This window comes from Papio anubis, chromosome 13 (assembly GCF_008728515.1).
Source record: "Papio anubis isolate 15944 chromosome 13, Panubis1.0, whole genome shotgun sequence".
NCBI classification, from domain to species: domain Eukaryota; kingdom Metazoa; phylum Chordata; class Mammalia; order Primates; family Cercopithecidae; genus Papio; species Papio anubis.
Genome location: NC_044988.1, coordinates 64,318,614 through 64,343,291, shown reverse-complemented (window position 1 = coordinate 64,343,291; position 24,678 = coordinate 64,318,614). Strand labels below are relative to the sequence as shown.

General features: G+C 42.5%; 1 protein-coding gene across 7 annotated transcripts in view; it reads left to right on the top strand.

Moving 5' to 3' along the window:
• The window catches only part of GNE (glucosamine (UDP-N-acetyl)-2-epimerase/N-acetylmannosamine kinase), a 58,382-nt gene extending 36,675 nt beyond the window's left edge, over positions 1 to 21,707 (top strand). For 4 of the 7 annotated variants that reach the window (XM_021927375.2, XM_003911503.5, XM_021927377.2 and 1 more), the window contains 9 exons: positions 2,039 to 2,191; positions 4,768 to 4,980; positions 9,566 to 9,653; positions 11,177 to 11,387; positions 15,425 to 15,554; positions 15,929 to 16,150; positions 18,558 to 18,740; positions 20,282 to 20,398; positions 20,986 to 21,706. In XM_021927375.2, coding sequence (XP_021783067.1) covers positions 2,039 to 2,191; positions 4,768 to 4,980; positions 9,566 to 9,653; positions 11,177 to 11,387; positions 15,425 to 15,554; positions 15,929 to 16,150; positions 18,558 to 18,740; positions 20,282 to 20,398; positions 20,986 to 21,221 — 1,553 coding nt within the window. In that variant the 3' untranslated portion in view covers positions 21,222 to 21,706. Of the gene's footprint in view, positions 1 to 2,038; positions 2,192 to 4,767; positions 4,981 to 9,565; positions 9,654 to 11,176; positions 11,388 to 15,424; positions 15,555 to 15,928; positions 16,151 to 18,557; positions 18,741 to 20,281; positions 20,399 to 20,985 lie in introns of all 7 variants that reach the window. The other 3 variants (XM_021927379.2, XM_021927378.2, XM_021927376.2) reach the window with 3 other exon arrangements.
• The last annotated feature ends 2,971 nt before the right edge of the window (positions 21,708 to 24,678 follow it).

Genomic DNA, 24,678 nt, shown 5'->3' with positions numbered 1-24,678 from the left:
AGCATGTTACTGGTAGAAAAATAGGCATATAGACCCATGGAACAGAATAGAGAACCCAGAAATAAACCCAAGTACTTACAGCCAACTGATCTTTGACAAATCAAACAAAAATATAAAGTGAGGAAAGGAGACCTTTTTCAACAAGTGGTGCTGGGATAATCTGCTAGCCACATGTAGAAGAATGAAACTGGATCCTCATCTCTCACCTTATACAAAAATCAACTCAAGATGGATTAAGGACTTAAATCTAATACCTGAAACTATAAAAATTCTAGAAGATTACATGGGAAAAACCCTTCTAGACGTTGGCTTAGGCAAGGATTTCATGACCAAGAACCCAAAAGCAAATATGATCAAAACAAAGATAAATAGCTGGGACCTAATTAAACTAAAGAGCTTTTGCACGGCAAAAGGAACAGCAGAATAAACAGACAACCACAGAGTGGGAGAAAATCTTCATAATCTATACATCTGACAAAGGACTAATATCCAGAATCTACAATGAACTCAAATCAGTAAGAAAAAAACAATCCCATCAAAAAGTGGGCTAAGGACATGAATAGACAATTCTCAAAAGAAGATATACAAATGGCCAACAAACATATGAAAAAAATGCTAAACATCACTAATGATCAGGGAAATGCAAATCAAAACCATAATGCGATACCACCTTACTCCTGCAAGAATGGCTATAATCAAAAAATAAAAAAACAGTAGATGCTGGTGTGCATGTGGTGAACAGGGAACACTTTTACACTGCTGGTGGAAATGTAAACTAGTACAGCCACTATGGAAAACAGTGTGGAGATTCCTTAAAGAACTAAAAGTAGAACCACCATTTGATCCAGCAACCCCACTACTGGGTATCTACACAGAGGAAAAGAAGTCATTATTTGAAAAAGATACTTGCACATGCATGTTTATAGCAGCACAATTCACAACTGCAAAGTCATGGAACCAACCCAAATGCCCGTTAATCAACGACCAGATAAAGAAACTGTGGTATATATATATGATGGAATACTATGCAGCCATAAAAAAGGAATGAATTAACAGCATTTGCAGTGACCTGGATGAGACTGGAGACTATTATTCTAAGTGAAGTAACTCAGGAATGGAAAACCAAACATTGTATGTTCTTACTGATATGTGGAAGCTAAGCTACGAGGACGCAAAGGCCTAAGAATGATACAGTGGACTTTGGGGACTTGGAGGGAAGAGTGGAAGGGGGCGAGGGATAGAAGACTACAAATAATGGTGCAGCGTATACTTCTCAGGTGATGGGTGCACCAAAATCTCACAAATCACTACCAAATAACTTACTCATGTAACCAATTACCACCTGTACCCCAATAACTTATGGAAAAATTAATTTAAAAAAAGTGAGTGGAGCTCACTTTCAGTTTTATGGGATAATATAGGCCCTATTGATAAATATCTTGCATTGTTTGACATAGCACTGTCAATCTAAACTTTTTACATTTTAAATTTTTGCTGAGGAACTGTCCTTGGGATCCCAGCCTAGGGATGAGTGAAACTCTCCTAGTCCTTTAACAGAGTTAGAAACATTTGCCACTTGAATCTGGTAGGTGATGGTATAGGGAAGCTCCTGTGCATTCTAGGAAATATGTTTAATGCTTGTTCAGCCTCAAAATGCCATGATCTGTAACATTATTATTCATTGATATTGCTGAATACTCACTAAAAACATTAGTTAGACGTTGGGAAGAGTCACATTTTTCCAGTGCTTTGGAATAGTTTGGATTTTAAAACAGTGAATTTCTAGCGCCTGCTATTTAAAGTTATGTTTGTGGCACCATGTCTTTGTAAAATGTTAAGTTTGCTGAATCCTTGGATTTGTTGCTCTAAGTTCTTATCATTTGACTCTAATTTGGATGCCCTGCTCACAATTTGACAAATTGTTTCTATCTTAGAATTTTTAAAAGCGCAGACTTAGAATCTTGCTTTCAGAATTTGCTTCTTTCTCTTTTAAGATTCTTAACTAATGAAGCAATGTGGTTTGATTTTCTTTAAACAGGTGATGATGTAAAATCTAAAGATTACATTGTTGCACTACAGCACCCTGTGACCACTGACATTAAGCATTCCATAAAAATGTTTGAATTAACATTGGATGCACTTATCTCATTTAACAAGCGGACCCTAGTTCTGTTTCCAAATATTGATGCAGGTAATTGAACTTGAAAATGAAATTATGCCACCTACTTTTTCCAATTTTATGTTTCTATTACTTCTTCTTTTAACTGCCTTCCTATCTTGCTCATCTTATCATTGAAGGGCACTCTATTCTGAAATGCATTCCCATTTTCAAAGGATTACCAATTTTGCTATAACTCAAAAAGTTTGTAATGTTTTTGCCAAGTCCAGTAGAAACTTAATAATAAAAATAGTCTGTCTACTGTCTACTTTAGTCTCATGTTTAGTACTAACATTTTCCCTCCAGTTTCTACCAGTTAAGAAACTGCAGTAGCAAAGAGACATAAATCTTAGAAGTTGAAGTGAAAGATGGCCGGGCACGGTGGCTCATGCCTGTAATCCAAGCACTTTGGGAGGCTGAGGCAGGCAGATCACTTGAGGTCAGGAGTTCGACACCAGCCTGGCCAAGATAGTGAAACCCTGTCTCTACTAAAAATACAATAATTAGCCAGGCACAGTGGTGGGCACCTGTAGTCCCAGCTATTCAGGAGACTGAGGCAGGAGAATCACTTGAACCTGGAAGGTGGAGGTTGCAGTGAGCTGGGACTGCGCCACTGCACTCTAGTCTCAGTGACAGAGCGAGACTCCATCTCAAAAAAAAAAGTTGACGTGAAAGAGAAGCTCTAGAAAAGTAGTGATTCCATTGTCCACAGCAAAATAGCCACTAATATTTTTTCTTGCTTTCTTTCTTATTTATGTCAGCTATACCTTAAAGTAATCTTGAGCTGAAGCAGTTTCAATCTGGAGTCCCCAGCCAGTCCCAACCAGTTCATCCTCAAGCCTGCCCTGGTTGATCACTTGCTTACTGGTGGATGGTACCATAGATTTTGTTACTGCTGAGACCTTAGGCGAGTAAATGGGGGTGTGAGATATGAGAAATGCCAGAACACAGCCTAATACTGAAGAATTTCCAAATACTGATTATTGTTCGCTGACACCACTCATTGCTGAGTTCTTAGGCTTCTTTTTTGGTAAAGGAGGCAGAACCCTTTCTCTGCAACGTCAAGATATCACCAACTTACTCTGAAAGAACCTCTGTCTTAGTATTCCCTTGAATAATCTTTTGTGTTAGGGAGAACAAAGTAGGATATTAGTGGAAAAAAATTTAAGAATACCCAACCCAGATTTTTTCCAGGTAATGTATCCATATTTCAAAAACATTAATATTTTTTCTTTTCTGATCCTTTAAATTTTGTATAAATATTTGTACTGTAACTATGTGTCTCTCTGGTTCAACATTCATTGTCAATGATATATTCTGTTTATAATGCACTTTCCTGACTGTACATACTTTAGAATTAGAGGGTTTTTCTATGAAAGTAAAGGGTCCCAGGTATATCTAAGTCATGCCTGCCACTTGCCTCTACCCTCCACAGGGTTTTTGATACGACATACCCAGGGAACAATAGGAAAATAAGAATCAAGGCATCACTTTATCATTATCTGGCTTAGTGCCCAGTTCCCCAGTACAGGACTCCCTCTAGAAAATGGATTATTGAGGCCTTAAGCCAAAGAGGAGCTTTCAAGTGAATTGAAACCTGAATCTTGGAATAGTAGTGGTGCCTTCTGGTGTGCCATGTACTATAGTTTGAGTATCCCTAAGCCAAAAAGCTGAAATCTGAAACGCTCCAAACTCTCAAACTTTTTGAGCACCAACATGATGCTCAAAGGAAGCAACTGGAGCAATTGGATTTTGGATTTTCAGATTAGGGATGCTGATCTGGTAAGTATTACAGAATGACAAATATTTCAAAATCCAAAAAAACTTGAAACCCAAAATATTTCTGGTCCCAACCATGTCGAATAAGGGATGCTCAACCTGTACAATAATTACAGATGACGTGCTGGCAAGACTGTATACAGAGAGAAATGGCCAGGCCTTCTCCAGAGTTAGACCCTGAGTCCATTCACCTACCTTGCCACACAGTGAAAGTCAAAAAGATTGAGAACCGAGCATGCACAGCTTTGGTTAAATGAGTGGCACCTGCCCACTGGTGAGCATGGTGTGGTCAGACTTCTGCCTTCTAACCAATCAGGTCATGCAGTTAAAATATAAGCCACAGTGTCAGAATCTATTTGTATTTTCTTGGAGTGTAGTCCACATAAACGGGAGTGCTATCCCACTGAGTTCTTGTTAGTGTAAAGGTGAGTGTAGCTGGGCAGAGGGTCTCTGATCAGCGTGGTATGGGGAGCCTGAGAGGGTTCTGTGTGGGAACTTTGAGGTTAAGAGATACAGGCTGTTGGCCTGTCTTTAGCCTCTTAATTGTTGTTTAAGGTAAAGGTTTTTACTAGGGCATTGATAAAAGTTATTTGCTTTGCCTGGTTCTGTTTGAAAAGTCCCAACTGCTGGTTTCTGAGTTCCTAGATGAGCGAAGCAGAGGACATTTTAGATACCCATAATTCATGAAAAAGTCAGTAGTTAAAATTACTATTTCCCTAATAACTGATGTGAGGTTTTTGTAGGGACATTTCTTTATGTGGGCTACACTTGCCAATGAAAATGGTTTATCTCACAAACCACTTACCAATTGGTTCTTTTCATTTTCATAGGGAGCAAAGAGATGGTTCGAGTGATGCGGAAGAAGGGCATTGAGCATCATCCCAATTTTCGTGCAGTTAAACACGTCCCATTTGACCAGTTTATACAGTTGGTTGCCCATGCTGGTTGTATGATTGGGAACAGCAGCTGTGGGGTTCGAGAAGTTGGAGCTTTTGGGACACCTGTGATCAACCTGGGAACACGTCAGATTGGAAGAGAAACAGGTATTTACCTTTGCTCATACTTCAACTGACTAGGCTTTATACACACGTGAGTTATTATAAGGTATGCATATATCAGTGCTGAGCATATATTTTGTGAACAAGTGAATGAGGTTAATAACCAGTTGAAGCCTAAAATCTATAGTCAATAAATAGCACACAGTGATTACCAAATATTTTAGATTTTAGATCTCTACTTACATTTTTCTTGAGACAGAGTCTGGCTCTGTCACCCAGGCTGGAGTGCAGTGGCGTGATCTCAGCTCACTGCAAGCTCCGCCTCCCAGGTTGACACCATTCTCCTGCCTCAGCCTCCCGAGTATCTGGGACTACGGGCACCCGCCACCATGCACGGCTAATTTTTTTTGTATTTTTAGTAGAGATGGGGTTTCACCATGTTAGCCAGGATGGTCTTGATCTCCTGACCTCATGATCCACCCACCTCGGCCTCCCAAAGTGCTGGGATTACAGGCATGAGCCACCGCACCCGGCCCATTCTACTTACATTTTATTGTCTTTGTAATATCAGTTAGCATTAAGTGGTTCTTAATTATGATCTTTCATGGCTGTGTTTAAGAGAGAATATGGTTGAAATGTTTCATGAATATATGAATGCTAGGCTTTTATTTTCTGGGCCTAATATAGAATTCCTTCAGTCAGTAATTTATAGTATGGTAGTTCTAAGTAAAGTGCCCCTTAAGTATAAGTAGGATTATTATTAATGAATTTGCTAACTGAGCTAGGTCCTGTTATTAACATTAGTTCAAGTTCTAATCCTGTTTACACGCAGTGGTATTTAATGGAAAAGTGTGTATCATTAAAGGAAAAAGAACTGGACTAGAACCAAGGAGATTAGTTCTAGCTCTGCTCTCTCTCCAATTCTTCATAACTGCCACCTTTCTGTTATATTTAGATCTTCCCTTCTCATTCCCAGCATATTACTTTACTCCCCACTTCATAGAGAAAATGGAAGCCATGAGATGGAAATTCTTTCAAATTCCTCAATTCAATCACTTAGAAAATGTTTAGTAAGCACCTACAATGTACTAGGCACTGGGATTTGGCAATAAACTAGACCAAGAAGGGCTGAGCTCTCATGCAACTTACATTCTAGTGGGAGAGGAGACAGATGATAGACAAACACAAAAGAAATAAGAAAAATGTCAGCAATTCTATATGCTGTGCCTTCTGTAACACAAGGTATATGATGGACTCCATTAGACTGGTTAAAGGAAAGCCTCTTTAAGGAGGTGACACCTAAGCTGAAATCTGAATGACAAGGAGTCAGCTATGTGAGGATCAGGGAGAGGCAGTGGGAACAACCAGTGTGAGGGCCGGGAGGTCAACTTGGTGTATTTGAGAAATGGAAGCGCCAGTGTGGCTATAGAGTAGTGAGCAAGAGGCAGAGTGATACAGATTATGTTAGAGAAGGAAGCAGATGCATGTAAGCCAAGGTAAATCATTTGGAACTTTTTCTAAGTGTGATGGGAGGGAATGACATGACATGACTTGCATTTTGGAAAGATCACTCTGGTTGCTAATATGGAGAATGGAATGTCGAGGGGGGGCAAGAATAAGAGCAGGGAGACTAGTAAGGGGGCTGATTCAGTTGCTCAGATGAGAGACGATAGTGACTTTGATGAAATATTAGAGATGGAAAAAAGTTAGATTTGGGTTTTGTTATAGTACTTGCCGATGCTTGGATGTGGAGGTGAAAGGAATCAAAAGGAAGCCTAGATTTCTGATTGGGCAGTGATACGCTGGGAATGAGAAGGGAAGAAGATCTAAATATAACAGAAAGATGGCAATTATGAGGAACTGGAGAAAGAGCAGAGCTAGAACTAATATCCTTGGTTCTAGTTCAGTTCTTTTTCCTTTAATGATACACCCTTTTCCATTACAGCCTAGATTTCTGATTGGGCAGTGATATGGGGACACTGAGGGAGGAACAGATTTGGGGAGGGATTGAATTAAGAGTTCTCTTATAGCTATGTGAAGTTTGAGATGCCTATTAGATATCAAAGCAGACATGGCTAGTAAACAGCTAGATAGTTCCAGAAAGAGTTAGAGTTGGAGATAGAAATTTGAGAGTCATTGGTATAGAGATGATGTATATAATTGGTTGTCAGTTTGGCTGCTGTAACAGAGACCCTAAATAATAGTGGCTGAAGTAAGTTAGATGTTCTTTCTTTCTCAGTGGATGGCAGCTCCACAATCATCAGACTTAGCCCCCATCTATTTTCTTAGTAGTTGCTCTAGCTATTGCTTGCAAGTCTCTGTTTTAGCCTTTGGAAGAAGGAAAAGAGAAGATGCCTTTCCCTTTAAAGGCAAGACCTGAAAGTTGCAAATCTTTCTTCTCATATCCATCAGAACTTAGTCATATGGCCACATCTGGCTGCAAGGCAAGCTGAAGAATATAGTCGTTTTTTTTTTTTTTTGTCTGAGATGATAATGTTCTGTTGCTCAGACTGGAGTGCAGTGGTGCAGTCATAGCTCATCGTAACCTTGAATTCCTGGGCTCAAGTTATCCTCTCACTTTAGGCTCCCCAGCCATGCCTGGCTAATGTTTTTACAAAATGTTTTGTAGAGACAGGGTCTTGCTTTGTTGCCCAGGCTTGTCTCAAACTCCCAGTCTCAAGTGATCCTTCCTACCTTGGCCTCACAAAGTCCTGGATTATGGATGTGAGCCATTGTGCCCAGTCTGTTTTTTTTTTTTCTTTCCTTCTTTCTTTCTTTTTTTTAGGCTAGTTAAGTGAAGCAGTGCAGGGGGAGAAGGAACTGGTTGTGATCAATTAGTTGTAAACACCACTGTACTTGGACCAGCCAGAATATAATCTTTGGCTGGGGATCAGATGCCCGGCTAAAAATTCTGTTTCTAGTATGAAGAAAAGATATTGAGGATAATGGCACCAGCCATAGACAGTATTTAAAACCCAGGCCAAGTGCGGTGGCTCAACGCCTATAATCCCAGTGCTTTGGGAGGCCGAGGTGGGAGGATTGCTTCAGGCTGGGAGTTCGACCCTAGCTTGGGTAAAGATAGTGATATTTTATCTCTACAAAAAAATTTAAAAATTAGGTGGACCTGATATCATGCGCCTGTGGTCTGAGCTACTCAGGAGGCTGAGGCGGGAGGATCACTTGAGCCCAGAAGTTTGAGGTTACAGTGAGCTATGATCATGCTACTGCACTCCAGCCTGGGTGACAGAGCAAGACTCCATCTCAAAAAAAAAAAAAAAACAAAAAAAAGGCAGAGAATGGAGCCCAGGACCAACCTCTGGAGCCCTTCAATCTTTAGAGTTCTGATGAAGAGGTAAGGGCCAGCAAGGAAGACTAAAGAGGAACACCAGTGAGGCTGCAGGGAAACGAGAAGAGTGTGCTATCCATAAAGCCTGCAAAATAAAATGTTTTAAGGAAGGGGTGGTGGATACTGCTGAGTTCATTTAAGATGTGAAAGGAGGGCCATGTGCAGTGGCTCATGCCTGTAATCCTAGCACTTTGGGAGGCCAAGGCAGGTGGATCACTTGAGGTCGGGAGTTCAAGCCGGCCTGGCTAACATGGTGAAACACTGTCTCTAAAAATACAAAAATTAGCCAAGTGTGGTGGTACACGCCTGCAATCCCAGCTACTCAGGAGGCTGAGACAGGAAAATCACTTGAACCCAGGAGGTAGAGGTTGCAGTGAGCTGAGATTGTGTCACTGCATTTCAGCCTGGGCAACAGAGCAAGACTGTCTCAAAAAAACAAACAAAAAAAAGTGAAAGGATAATTGAACCATATGCCAACATGGTCTCTGTACTTTTTGCCACTACACTTAAATAAACTTATATAAATGTACATGCCCATCCATCCTTTCCTTCTTACCTTCTTTATAGCAGAGTGTGGGCGTGGGTGTGGGTGTGGGTGTGGGTATCTCTCCTGCCTGTCCACTGCCCATCCTTCTACCTGTGTTTTCAGTCCCTACTACTGCCTTCTCAGGGACCTATCCATGAGTCATCTTTTCTCCTCTTTCTTTCTTTAACCTCCTCATCATTTAAACATGCCAAAGCCTCTCGCATCTTAAAAACAAACAACACGAAACAACTTCTTTCTTGACCCCACACCTCTCTCCAGCTGTTACTCGTTCACTCTTCTCTTCTTAGCCAAACCCATTGAACAGCGTGGCCATTTTCGCTAGATTTACTCCCTCATATTGGTCAGGAAATGTCTGGAGGGAAAGTGACTGCCTGACTAGCTGAGTGAACCGCTGGCTGAGTAGATGGAAGGCAGGGCAGGTTGAAAGAGAGTGGATCTCATAGATGACTAGGCAAATGGTAAGTGGATGCCAGGTTAGTCCACCTTATTTATTTTAATAAACAAAAACTTGATTTGTTCTCTTTTGGAATGAAGGACCCTAGTGCCCTTGATGTACTGAAATCTTGCCAAGAGTACTTTAAAAGGTATAAAGTAGAAAAGTTGATTTTTCCCTAACAAAAGAAGAGTCAGTCAGCTGGATTTTAGGTCTAATTATGAGCATAGTACACTGATAATTTCTTTATTATTTGAATATTCCCACTTCCAAATCCTTGTAATGTGTCACTGGTTTTACCTAGGGGAGAATGTTCTTCATGTCCGGGATGCTGACACCCAAGACAAAATATTGCAAGCACTGCACCTTCAGTTTGGTAAACAGTACCCTTGGTGAGTATAAAACATTTTTTGTTGAGTGATTAAAAGGGGAGCTACCTTCAGTACCATTTTAGAGCTACAATCACTGTTTAATCATCCTAACAGAGCTTTCCTTCTTATGCCTACAGGCCCCTAGTTGCTGGGGAGACAGAGATTGCTAATATCATACCTGTTATTACTGTACCAAAGGTTCCAATGTAGAATATATATTTTCTTTCTTTCTTTTTTTTTTTTTTGAGATGGAGTCTTGCTGTTGCCCAGGCTAGAGTGCAGTGGCGCAATCTCAGCTCACTGCAACCTCCGTCTCCTGGGTTCAAGCAATCCTCCTGTCTCAGCCTCTTGAGTAGCTGGGATTACAGGTGCGCACCACCACACCCGGCTAATTTTTGTATTTTCAGTAGAGATGGGGTTTCACCATGTTGGCCAGGCTGGTCTCAAACTCCTGACCTCAGGTGATCCACCTGCCTTGGCCTCCCAAAGTGCTGGGATTACAGGCGTAAGCCACTGCGCCCAGCCTTATTTGTTTCTCTTAATTAATACAACACTTTTGCTACACTTATTTAACCTTATTTAACTTTCTATAAGTATTAGAAAATAATGTAACTGATTTTTAAAAAAAGTCTAGTTCAGCTTTTTAATTAATTTTGACCACCCTCCTTTCTGTTTCAAATTGATGGGATTTCCCTGTATTTGAATGTTTCTTTCTGAAAATAATTTTGTTTTCTCAGAAATACAAAGATAAAAACTAAAAAGGCAAAAAAAGACAGGCACTTAGTTACAATGTTGCTGAAGTGATCTAGATATTATTATATAAAAAAATTTTAGTCCTGTATAATTATGATTTACAGTTTTTAAATTGACAGATAAAATGGTATATATTTATTGTATACAACATGATGTTCTGAAGTATGTATATATTGTGGAGATGTTATTTTCTTTTTTGTTGTGTGTTTTTTTTTTTTTTAGACAGAGTCTCGCTCTGTCACCCAGGCTGGAGTGCAGTGGCGCAATCTCGGCTCACTGCAACCTCTGCCTTCCGGGTTCAAGCAATTCTCCTGCCTCAACCTCCTGAGTAGCTGGGATTACAGGCACCCACCACACCTGGCTAATTTTTGTGCTTTTTAGTAGAGATGGGGTTTCACCGTGTTGGCCAGGCTGATCTTGAACTCCTGACCTCAGGTGATCCGCCTGCCTCGACCTCCCAAAGTGCAGGGATTACAGGCGTGAGCCACGGTACCCAGCCTATTTATTTCTTTAAACATGATTTTTTAAAGTATTTTTTTGTAGAGACAGAGTTGCCATCTCTATGCCAGACTGGTCTCAAACTCTTGGGCTCAAGCAATCTTCCTGCCTCAGCCTCCCAAAGTGCTGGGATTATATGTGTGAGCCACTGTGCATGGCAGGAAGATGTCATTTTAGGAAGAAGCATGAATTATTTTTACCTGAAGTCTCAGATTCCACTATATTATGCCCTTACTACCATTTAACATGTATGGCAGAAGCATTTAATTTAATTGACTTTTTGTATATTGCAGTTCAAAGATATATGGGGATGGAAATGCTGTTCCAAGGATTTTGAAGTTTCTCAAATCTATCGATCTTCAAGAGCCACTGCAAAAGAAATTCTGCTTTCCTCCTGTGAAGGAGAATATCTCTCAAGATATTGACCATATTCTGGAAACTCTAAGTGCCTTGGCCGTTGATCTCGGCGGGACAAACCTCCGAGTTGCAATAGTCAGCATGAAGGTAAAATAACTCCTAAACTCCTAACTTTATATCCCATATAAGTGATTGATTTTTTTTTAAGTATATATAGTTGGAAGGTAAGACTAGAAACATACACAAGAACTTGCAATCATTTGCTCATAGTATTGACTTGTGGATCCTTTACAATGTTTGTCTCACTATTTTACTGATCATTAACATTTCAAAGAAGTAACTTCTTTGGGAATCCAAGACAGTAGACTTGACAGTAGGAAGACCCCTTTAGGCATCAGATCAGGCTTTTGCCACCCAGAAGATCTGAAATTCTATACTTGGTAACAGCTTGGAGTGTGGAGTATGCTGATCACTCACTGCCCAGGTGAGGGGTATCAGCAAATAGTGAAGGGAGCTGCCTCTTCTCTAGAATGTCATCAGTTGTGTGGATTTTCCATTTTGCATTTTTACAGTTCTGCTCTTTATTGAGTACAGCATACCTTCAATCTATCAACCAAACCATCACCAGTGTTGATAGGTGAGAGAACATTCATAAAAATAACAAACTGATCATGTTAAAGTGATCTCTATGACTTAGAATAAACCTACCAGAAAACTCTTTGTTTGAAATAGTGCAAGTGTATAAAGCGTCCAGAGACGATGAGATATAGCAAAGATTTTAATGTAAAGTTGTAGGAAATTTATTAATACCATTAGGTCAAATTAGGAAAGCAAAATAAAACATAATTTTCTCAAGAAAAGCCAAGAGGCCTCCCTTATAAATACTCTTTTAAAAACTAATAGAAGGCTGGATGCAGTGGCTCGCACCTGTAATCCCAGCACTTTGGGAAGTCCAGGCAGGTCGATCACTTAAGGTCAGGAGTTCAAGACCAGCCTGGACAACATGGTGAAACCCCGTTTCTACTAAAAATAAAAGTAAAAAAAAAATTAGCCAGGCATGGTGGCAGCCACCTGTAATCCCAGCTACTTGGGAGGCTGAGGCAGGAGAATCGCTTGAACCCGGGAGGCGGAGATTGCAGTGAGCCAAGATCGCTCCACTGCACTCCAGCCTGGGCAACAGAGTGAGACTCCATCTCAAAAAACAAAAACTAATAGAAGAATAGTTTCTTAACAGAAAGATGATTTATTCCATATGAAAGGCCAATATCTTTTTCAATGGTAAAATTCTAGAGGCATTCCTGTTGAAATCAAGAAGAAAAGAAAGGTGTTTTCTGCAGCATTATCAAACATAATTGTGGAAGTTATGAAGGGAATAAAGGAAGGAATAGCAAAAATGGAGATTATTGACAGGGTAAAACAAAAAACATTATTAATAGACAAAAAAATGCTTGGCTCCCACCCCAGACTGGTTAAATTAGGGTCTCTGGGGATGAAGGCCAGGCATCGCTCTTCGTTAAAAGCTGTCCAGGAGGCCGGGCGCAGTGGCTCAAGCCTGTAATCCCAGCACTTTGGGAGGCCGAGGCAGGTGGATCACGAGGTCAGGAGATCGAGACTATCCTGGCTAACATGGTGAAACCCCGTCTCTACTAAAAATACAAAAAACTAGCCGGGCGTGGTGGCGGGCGCCTGTAGTCTCAGCTACTTGGGAGGCTGAGGCGGGAGAATGGCGTGAACCCGGGAGGCGGAGCTTGCAGTGAGCCGAGATCACGCCACTGCACTCCAGCCTGGGAGACACAGCGAGACTCCGTTTCAAAAAAAAAAAAAAAAAAAGCTGTCCAGGTGATTCTGATGCACAGTGAAGATTTAGAAGCACTACTCTAGATTTTTTCTTCTCTTAATTAAAAAAAAAAAATTTTTTTTAGAGACAAGGTTTTCCTATGTTTCCCAGACTGGACTGAAGGTCCTGGGCTTAAATGATCTTCTGCTTCAGCCTCCCAAGTATAATAGCTAGGACTACAGGCACATGCCGGTGCACATTAACTGTGCCCGGCTCTAGATGTATTTTTATTTTTTGAGACAGTGTCTTGCTGTGTTGCCCACGTTGGAGTGCAGTGGTGCAATCTCGGCTCACTGCAACCTCTGTCTCCCAGGCTCAAGCAATGTTCATGCTTCAGCCTCCTGAGTAGATGGGAGTACAGGCTTATGCCAGCATGCCTGTTTTTTGTAGATACAGTGGTTCACTATGTTGCTCAGGCTGCTCTTGAACTCCTGGGCTCAAGGGATCCTCCAGCCTCGACCTCCCAAAGTGCTGGGATTACAGGTATGAGTGACCGTGCCTGGCCTACATTTATTTTTAATGACAATCCTAGTGACAGCTCTAACCCTGTATTTGATATATTAAAATCCACTAATAACAATATAATATAAATGGAAAGAGAGATCTTATTCAGAACAACAATAAAAACTCCTAAGAATAACTGAAGCCAGAAACGATGTGATCTATATAAAGAAAATTCTAAAACTTTACTGTAAGACATAAAGCCTTGAAAAAAATGCCCTGGATAGAAGTGCTGATTATTTGTAAGATGTCAGTGTTTTCCAAATTGGATTTATAAGATCAACATAATTCTAGTAAACATTTCAATGGTATTTTTTTTTACATTTAGTAAAATTATTGTAAATCACAGTGGAATTTCTCCGAAGTTTATCATTAAAAGTACAAAAGTCAGTTGTGTAAAGAAAATATATAAAGACAAATAATCAGGAGGGACTATCACTGTTTGGTATTCAAACGTATCAAGAAGCACAGTAATTTATTTTATTTTTTTTGAGACAGGGTTTCACTCTGTCGCCCAGACTGAAGTGCAGTGGCGCAATCTTGGCTCACTGCATCCTCCGCTTCCTGGGTTCAAGTGATTCTCCAGCCTCAGCTTCCCAAGTAACTGGGACTACAGGTGTGAGCCACCATGCCTGGCTAATTTTTGTATTTTTTATAGAGATGGGGTTTCCTCTTACTTCCCAGGCTGGTCTTGAACTCCTGAGGTCTAAGTGATCTACCTGCCACGGCCTTTCAAAGTGCTGGGATTACAGCCATGAGCCACCACACCTGGCCATACAGTAATTTAAACAATGTGGTATTTCTGCCAACCAGGATGGAAATTTACCCTAAGGAAACAGAGTATCCAGACCATCACTGAATTCAATTACAGGAGATGATTAAAGCTCAGCTACTTAGCTGCCTCAGTATTTTTTTTTTTGAGAAAGGGTCTCACTCTGTTGCCCAGGCTGGAGTGCAGTGGCATGATCTCAGCTCACTACAGCCTCAACTTCCCAGGCTCAAGAAATCCTCCCAGCTCAGCCTCCCAAGTAGTTGGGACTATAGGCATATGCCAACATGCCTGGCTAATTTTTTTGTAGAGATGAGGTCTCACAGTATCTCCCAGGCTGGTTTTAAACTCCTGGGCTCAAGCAATTCTCCCGCCTTGGCCTCTCAAAGTGCCGGGATTACAGGCATGAGCCACTGGGCCCAGTCACCTCAGTAAGCAAGAAAATTCTGTCAACCTGAAAGAGTAAAATATGGTCTTTTAATGAACTAGGCTCAAATTAGCCAACATTGAACTTAAGCTTAAGAGAGGGGCCCAGCTGGGGGCAGTGGCTCACGCCTGTAATCCCAGCACTTTGGGAGGCCAAGACAGGCGGATTGCTTGAGGTCGCGAGTTTGAGACCAGCCTGGGCAACATGGTGAAACCCCATCTCTATTAAAAATACAAAAATTAGCCGGGCGTGGTGACAGGCGCCTGTAATCCCAGCTACTTGAGAAGCTGAGGAAGGAGAATCACCTGAACCTGGGAGGTAGAGGTTGCAGTGAGCCGAGATCGCACCATTGCACACCAGCCTGGGCAACAGAGCGAGAAGCCATCTCAAAAAAAGAAAAAAGAGGGGCCCATCTTGCTGGCTGTGGAGTTTTCATTGCTTCAACAGCCCCATATTAGGACAGATTACAGGAACTACTTGAGCTTATCCCAGGGCTGGCCCAGGCCAGGCAGTGGCTCCTTCCCCAAGCAGTCATCTAAGACTGCGGGGTCATCCTATAGCAGTATCTGATTTATCATGAAAAAGATCACAACACTCACAATATGCTGCTTAGCTAAGACCAGTGAGACAGAACTTGTTTTCTCTTTTAGGGTGAAATAGTTAAGAAGTATACTCAGTTCAATCCTAAAACCTATGAAGAGAGGATTAATTTAATCCTACAGATGTGTGTGGAAGCTGCAGCAGAAGCTGTAAAACTGAACTGCAGAATTTTGGGAGTAGGTAAGATTGTACATTATAAATCCAAGAAATGCTCATTTTAATGTACAAAAGTTACTAAGTTGTGATGCATGCCTGAGCATCAAGTCAGTGTCTGCCCTGTGCACAGATGGCTCTAGGTGCTGTCTGTGGGCCCCAAGCATGGGGACTTCCTGGAACACCAACAAGCATTAGGAGAGAAGCACTGATGGTTCTAGAAATCTTCAAGGCGCTATGGCTTTAATTCACAACTGTCTAATATTTCCTTGCAGTCCTTGGTAATGTTTGTCTTAGGAGATCTGGGGTGAATGAATCTGTGTTCTAAGCCAAGAAAGTCAGCACACTTTCCTGAGATTGCTCATCAGCATTATTTTCCTTGTGTTCGTGGTGGAGCGCAGGCATTTCCACAGGTGGCCGTGTAAATCCTCGGGAAGGAATTGTGCTGCATTCTACCAAACTGATCCAAGAGTGGAACTCTGTGGACCTTAGGACCCCCCTTTCTGACACTTTGCATCTCCCCGTGTGGGTAGACAATGATGGCAACTGTGCTGCCCTGGCAGAAAGGAAATTTGGCCAAGGAAAGGGACTGGAAAACTTTGTTACACTTATCACAGGCACAGGTAAGAAGGGGTAGCGGGAGGTTGGTTCAGGAGCTAGCATGTATATTGGAGCATGTCTTCAACATGGTCAGGTGGTTACAACTCTGCCTTAGCCTTCACTTCCTGCTTGACTAGAGCCTGAAGGTGAGCCACATGTGGCCTTCTCATGTCTTTCCTGAGCATGTGCCCAGCCTTAGACATGCATGTGACCTTCTAAATTCCAGGAACTTGTCAGAGCTATTCAAAGCTCTTATTTCCCACAGCTTCTCATTTCCCAGCTTTTCCTCCCAGTCTTTTTGGTTAGTGTGTTGGGTGCCCCAGCTGTTATCCTTTGCCCTAGGCAGCAGAGACTAATATATTTTACCTTGAAATGTTTTTGATAAACACCCTTCATGTAACCCCCTCAGCACTGGGTAGTTCCTAGTTAGTTGAGATGCAAGCAGGCCCTTTGAGGTGGTCCTCCAGGGAGCTGACAGGCAGGTCAAAACAAACAACCACAATTTTTTGAGAATAAGTTTGTCCTGCCCCATCAGGTACTGGTATCCAGTACTGTATCTGTACACCAGTACTGGGAGTGTGGACTGTTGTTCAAGGTCACCACCAAGCTGGAGAGCGGGTGATGGGACCAGGGTAGGTTAAAACACCAGAAAGTTCTCTTAGCAAGATTCAGCTGGTTTTGTTTTGTTTTTAAGACAGGGTTGCACCATGTTGCCCAGGCTGGTCTTAAACTGCTGGGATTACAGGCATGACTCCCAAAGTGCTGGGATTACATGCACCTGGCCCTGGTTTTTGTTTTTTAAATTAAGCATTCTTCTGTTTGTTGCAAACTGGTTAGTTTCCAGAGTTCCAAAAAGGTTGATTCTGACACTTTTACCAGTTTTTTCCTGGCTTTAGTGGCAGAATGGACTTTTGGAGTTCCCTGCTCTGTCATTTTTTTATGACATCCCAATTTGTTACTTTTTTTTTTAATTGTATATATTTTAAGTGTATAACTTGATTTTTAAATGAGGAAACAGACTCGGCTAATAAGTGGTTGAGCCAGTTTTTGGTACAGATATGTCTAACTTCAGAACCTATATGTGCTTAAATTCTACATTACACCACTTCCCCTTTAAGCTCATGTACTTATTTATTTATTTATTTAGAGAGTGAGTCTTGCTCTGTCACCCAGGCTGGAGTGCAGTGGCGCAATCTCGGCTCACTGCCTCCCAGATTCAAGCGATTCCTGTCTCAGCCTCCCGAGTAGCTGAGATTACAGGCATGTGCCACCACACCCGGCTAATTTCTGTATTTTTAGTAGAGACAAGGTTTCACCTTGTTGGTCAGGCTGGTCTTGAACTCCTGACCTCAGGTGATCCACCCGCCTCAGCCTCCCAAAGTGCTGGGATTACAGGGGTGAGCCACCACACCTGGCCTAAGCTCATGTACTTTAGCTCATGCTCATCCTCTTTTAGTTCCAGACACAGTTTTAGCAAACTTGGATACCATTTCCTGGCTCAGAGCAGTGACTAAGCTGTAAATCAGAGGACTAGGGGTTGAGGAATAAGTGCCCAAGATGTAACAGATGGCAAGACAACCCTTAAAAGCAGAGCCTTCTCAGGCACAATACACTTTACTCCTTTGTAACTGCTAAACACCATAACAAAAGACAGTCACTGATATTTGTAATTATTGAATCACAGATTTTTAGACATGGCAGCATCAAAAGAGGCAAAATCATATTTCCTATTTTCTGCTTCGGGAAGCAGGTAGTGTGTGATACAGTTTAGAAAGACTTATCTTGGGTTTTCCTGAGCAGAGCCTGAGACAAGGATTTAGGTTCAGGTATGGTTTTTTGGAGGTGACCCCAAGAAGCAGAAGGGAGAGTGGAAAGAATGAAACAGAGCAGGAAGAAAGCCTTTAAGGATATATTAACATTATTGAAGTTGACTTGGGGGCAAAGGGGGCTGAACTCCACCGGCACCTCCTGAGAAGCCTGCAGAACAGCATCCAGAATTGTCCTGTGGATCTGCTGGCTCCTGCCTTGCCTCGGTTGCAGGTTGCCCCTGGGTGCTGTGCCTGCATGGCTGGGTAGGATCTTGCTTCAGTGTTGGAGAAAGCCTTGGTGCAGAAAGATGGGCAGTGTGTGCTGGACCAGAGGGTCTACTACCCACAAGGTGGGCATGCACTTGCGCTGCACTGTCCCCACAGCTGTGTTTGAAATCACAGTGACCCAAGCAGATGGGTCACAGGGCATCAGAGGATCTGCTAAAAACATTTCCATCCAAAATGCTACCAGAGAATGCTTTATGCTTAGTGGGCTTCATCTGTCTAGAGAAATATATATAGACCCTCACATGCCAAAGCTCTGCTAAATAGATGAGGCGTTGTGATATCAGTTTTCTGTTTCAGGTAAAGCACCCTCAGTGATTTCTGTCCCTCACTGTAGGAATCGGTGGTGGAATTATCCATCAGCATGAATTGATCCACGGAAGCTCCTTCTGTGCTGCAGAACTGGGCCACCTTGTTGTGTCTCTGGATGGGCCTGATTGTTCCTGTGGAAGCCATGGGTGCATTGAAGCATACGCCTCTGGAATGGCCTTGCAGAGGGAGGCAAAAAAACTCCATGATGGTTGGTGTCCCTCTCTCAAGGAATTAAGTAACCAAATAGTAGACAAGTACTTCAAAGTGGAAATTCCAAAGAGAGCTGAACACTGAAGCCAGAAGTTTCCCCCCTTTCACTTCTTAGAGAAAAAGCAGGGCTCCCTCGCACTAAAACAGCACAGCCTCCTTGGTCCTGACCCATACTGCCACTCTTCCTCCCCAGGGGTGGTGGTGCACAGAGGTCTAGAGTTCCAAGATAGCAGGGAAGATTTCCTTCAGTTTTGTTTTCTCAGCCAGTAGCACAGGGTGGGTACTTAATACACATTTTAATGAAGAAATAAATGGACAAAACATGTTATGTATATACCACACATACATGCACTGTATGTGTAGTATATCTGTGCTTCATACATAAAAAGAGTGTAGATTTTTGGCCCCCAAAACCAATTTGTGAGCATATGCTGAAGGAAAGGAAATGGGGAATGGAGGCCGAGAGTGCAGGAGAGAAGTGTATAGAGCCCTACACAGTAGGGTTCTGAAGAGGTGGGAAGAGATGAGCTGCAAAACCAGGCACAGGGCCCACGAGAGGGCATGGCGAGCCGAGATGATGGGTGTATGGGATGGGAAGCAAAAAGGTAGGGGATCATTGCGTGGTGGTGCCCCCTATGAGAGAGGTAAGAAGTATGCTCGTCTGTTGGCAGTGGGGGTAGAAGGACTGGGAAGGCGGTGAAGGTATAGAAGAGAGCAGTCAGGGAGAATGCGTGAGAGCTGTGAGGGCCCAGGGGAGACAGGAGACCACCAGTTGATGTCTAGGTAGCAGTTTGCACAGCTGGGGATTTTTTTCCTTCAGGGTCCAGATATTCTAGCAGATTAGTAGGAGGCAGATTGATCTGAGTTGGTGACAGGCGGAAGACAAGGACTACAGATAACCACAGAAATTCCTGCTGCTTACTGAGCATTTCTCTGGCCAGCACTTAACTAAGTACTTTATGTTCATGATCTCATTTCATTCCTCAGATAACCTTGCCAGGGTAGGCACTATTGCCCTCATCTTCCAGGAGGGAGGAATGTGTAGAGGTGAGGTGACAGGCATGGGGTCATGCAGCTGGGAGAGGCAGAGCTGGCACTGACCCCAGGCCTGTGTCTGTTCCTCAGCTGCTGTGCCTTGCTGCCATAGAATGTGTGGTGCTGGCAGATGGCACAGCATTGTGTCTGGCATGAGTAAGGAAGGAGTGAATGTGGGAGGAAGGTGATAATTTGGAGAAAAGAACACTTCAAAGACTGTCTGCTCCTGGAAGTGAGAAGTGAGGGAGCCAGAGGGGTAGGAGGCTGTCGTCAGACTTGAGGTTTTTCCAGGAAGATAGGTTCTGGGTTATGTACAACCAATTAGCAAGAGGGTAGCAAAAGCTTTAGGGGCAGTGTATAGAGATGTTTGTGAATGATAAGCTTTGCAATTGTGAAAAGGAAACACCATCTTCCCATGTAGGGGCTTGCTTTCCACAGGCCCAGTGGTGAGCTTGGCCTCCCCAAGGCTCATTAGTGACTGCTTTTCCTTCTCACTCTGCTCAGAGGACCTGCTCTTGGTGGAAGGGATGTCAGTGCCAAAAGATGAGGCTGTGGGTGCGCTCCATCTCATCCAAGCTGCGAAACTTGGCAATGCGAAGGCCCAGAGCATCCTAAGAACAGGTGAGCATGTGGCTGCAGGTGGCTGTGCTGCAGGGGGTAGCCTCAGACATCATATGGCCCAGCCCGGCCCCAGAAGAGACCCTGCTTCTCTTAGGGACAGGTGCTTTGCAGTGTCTGTTCAGAGGTTTCTTTCCTAATTACTCAGAGGTAAAAAGGGAATTGTATTCAAGGTATTTGGCAGCATTGCCTTTTTCAGCAGGTGTTTGGTTTGGTTTGACAACTATAAAAATGCTCCGTGTTCATTTTACAGGAAATTTAGAGAAATATAGGACAGTCGTAAGAAAAAATATCACTTAGAGTTTTCCCATTTGGAGATACCAACTATTAACATTTCCTTCAAGTCTTTCTATTCATTTTTTTGCCTAGTGGAGATCGTGTGGTACACCCTGCTTTTTCCACTTGAGGCTGTCACATGATCATTTTCTCATATTAAGAATCAACCATGAACTGCTTTTAAAACACTGCCTCCCACTGCATGCTGTGGATGTTCTTTATCATTTCTGCTGCTGGCTCTTTTCTGCCTCCCTCTTTAGTATTTTGATTTTGGCTTCTCTCAGAAACTCATTTTAATTTTTATCTCCCTGCAGCTGGAACAGCTTTGGGTCTTGGGGTTGTGAACATCCTCCATACCATGAATCCCTCCCTTGTGATCCTCTCTGGAGTCCTGGCCAGTCACTATATCCACATTGTCAAAGACATCATTCGCCAGCAGGCCTTGTCCTCTGTGCAGGACGTGGACGTGGTGGTTTCGGATTTGGTTGACCCCGCCCTCCTGGGTGCTGCCAGCATGGTTCTGGACTACACAACGCGCAGGATCTACTAGACCTCCAGGAACAGACATGGACCATCTCTCAAGAGCTCCTGAGTGGAATCAAGTTTTTGTCTTTAGGATGACCATTTCTTAACAATCAAATCTGGTATTGAACTGCAGGTGACTTTGGCAGAGAAATTTTTTGCTTTTGGTCTCCTCTTCCAAAGTCACCTTTCCCAACTCCTATTTTTGTAGATGCTGTTCTTTCTGATATTTTCCTAGTAGGGGTCATTTTAGCTTCAAACCCTGTAAGTTCCAGTCACAATTTTCTGTGCCAAAGTAGCTACAATAATAGAGAGGAAGCCTTAGAACTCTGCTTACTAATGTATTAATATCACTGAAACCTGCAGGCCTTGCCTGGGATGTCACTTCATCCTGAAGTTTGCATTAATAATCCTTCCAGGCCGGGTGCGGTGGCTCACACCTGTAATCCCAGCACTTTGGGAGGCTGAGGTGGGTGGATCACGAGGTCAGAGATTGAGACCATCCTGGCTAACATGGTGAAACCCCATCTCTACTAAAAATACAAAAAATTAGCCGGGCGTGATGGTGGGCCCCTATAATCCCAGCTACTTGGGAGGCTGAGGCAGGAGAATGGCATGAACCTGGGAGGCAGAGCTGGCAGTGAACTGAGACCGTGCCACTGCACTCTAGCCTGGGTGACAGAGCAAGACTCTGTCTCAAATAATAATAATAATAAATAATAATAATAATCCTTCCAGTCGGGCACAGTGGCTCATGCCTGAACACTTTGGGAGGCTGAGACACGTGGATCACCTGAGGTTAGGAGTTCGAGACCAGCCTGGCCAACATGGTGAAACCCCATCTCTACTAAAATACAAAAATTAGCCACGTGGTGGCATGCACCTGTAGTCCCAGCTACTCGAGAGGCTGAGGCAGGAGAATTGCTTGAGCCCGTGAGGCCGAGCTTGCCAAGATCATGCCACTGCACTCCAGCCTGGGTGACAGAGCAAGACTCTGTCTCAAATAATAATAATAATAATAAATAATAATAATAATCCTTCCAGTCGGGCACAGTGGCTCATGCCTGAACACTTTGGGAGGCTGAGACACATGGATCACCTGAGGTTAGGAGTTCGAGACCAGCCTGGCCAACATGGTAAAACCCCATCTCTACTAAAATACAAAAATTTGCCACGTGGTGGCATGCACCTGTAGTCCCAGCTACTCGAGAGGCTGAGGCAGGAGAATTGCTTGAGCCTGTGAGGCCGAGCTTGCAGGGAGCCAAGATCATGCCACTGCACTCCAGCCTGGGTGGCAGAGCGAGACTCCATCTCAAAACAAAACAAAAAAAATCCTTCCTCCTCTAACCCCAAACTAAGATCACAGAAGGTGATCCAGTCAAGGAACAGAGGGAAGTCTTACCAGGAAGGGCTTAAGTACGCTTTTTTTTAAACAGCTTTATTGTTGTGTTTTTTTTTTAAAGCCTACGATTTGATAAGCCTTGACATATGTATACCTGTGAAAGCATCACAATCAAGACATCTCAGATATCCCCCCTAATCCTGGATACCATTTGTTGAAAGATGTTACTACTCTAGCTGAACTTACAAGAGACTTTAGACCAGGGATCTAAATTACAGTGGCCTTAGTGACCTTGTCCTTATCTTCTTAGGACAGCTGAGAAGCCACTGGGACTTAGAGCCTTTAAAAGGAGATTAACTGTCCCAAAAGGATCTTTGCTACTGACCAGCAGACACTTCTTCCTTCAATAGCCTTTCCTACTGTGTTGAGTAACACCCTAGGGTGTCTATTAAAGCAGTGTTTGTATGAGTTTTACGTAGAGCCCAGAGCCGTGAATCAGGATTCTGGCTACATAATTCACGTTTTCATTGGTGTCAAAATACAAAAGCCAAAGTTCTGGCTATGAACTGTAACTTGAAAGAAATACTAACTGCCACCACTTATTAAGTGCCTACTGTGTGCCAGGCTCTGAACTAGGTGCTTCATATACATTATCCTAAATTCTCTCAACATATGAGGTAGGTGTTTTAATTTTTATTGTATAGAACTTGGTGTGTTTGACACTTGGTGTGTTTAAGCTATGCGGCTAGAGAGAGGGTTTGATTCCAGGTCCCTCTGTGCTTTTTCTGCTAAGCCACACAACCTCTCATTTCAAAAACTTTCAAAATGCTAACATACTCTAATTCACTCTAGGCCACCAAAACCTTTAATACTAATATCTGATTTGTAAATGACTTAATGTATCCTTGACCCTATCAGCTGAATTTAATCAAATATTCCTCTCTGCTGTGAAATTTTACCAGTATAGTATTTGGTCTAGTGACAGGTGTTTTATTTTTTTGAGACGGGGTCTCACTCTGTCACCCAGGCTGGAGTTCTGTGGTTCAATGTAACCTCCGCCCCCCGACTTCAAGTGATTCTCTTGCCTCAGCCTCCTGAGTAGCTGGGATTACAGGCGCATGCACCACGCCTGGCTGATTTTTTTTTTGTATTTTTAGTAGAGACAGGGTTTCACCACGTTGGCCAGGCTGGTTTTGAACTCCTGTCCTCAGGTGATCCTCCCACCTCTGCCTCCCAAAGTGCTGGGATTACAGGCGTGAACCGTCGCACCTGGCCCTAGTGACAAGTTTTTATGGGTACTTTTAGATATTTAAAAAATCATGTGCATATATTTTTCAGATTTTTATTTTGGGAAAATGAAGGTTTCTACAACATATTGTTTCAGTGTTCAAATAAACTGAAGGAATCAACATTACATTTGAACTATATCCTTCCTAGTGGGTTAGTGTGAAAAAGTTTGGCTGGTTCCTAAAACTCTACCAGCCCTGCAGTAATCTCCAGGGCCTGGTTATTGTTCAGACATTCCATGGTGATTCCTGGGAAGGAAGCTTGGCTCCTCAGTTTCTGAGTCTGGGGTGAGATGATGTTCCATGAAGGGACATCTGTTCTTTGGTGTAATCTCTTACAGTGAAATTTGCTCTGTACATCAGACAATTGCATTGCTACCAAGTTTCATACAAAATACTTGAAAGGATGGTATTGAATCTAAAACCAAATATTAGTTTTTATTAAACTTATGGGAAGGCTAATATATTCCAACATAAATTATTACATATGGTTAAGTAATTGCATGTTAATTTATTTTAACGTAAATATTTTTATGTTACTGTTCTGAGCCAAATTCTAAAGAAAAAATACATTTCCTTGTTGAAATCCTGTTGTATTTTGTTTTGTTTGTAACTCACTAGCCAAAAGCATTTTCCTTCCCAGAAGAGATTTAAAGTTGTTGCATTGCTTACATTTTGAAGGTTATATAACTTCCTTAAGGCCTCTAATATCACTGCTTTCTTAACCAAAAAGTCTATTAATAGAAAGCATGGCTGGGCATAGTGGCTCCAGCACTTTGGGAGGCTGAGGCGGAAAGATTGCTTGAGCCCTAGAGTTCAAGACCAGCCTGGGCAACATGCCAAAATCCTACAAAATA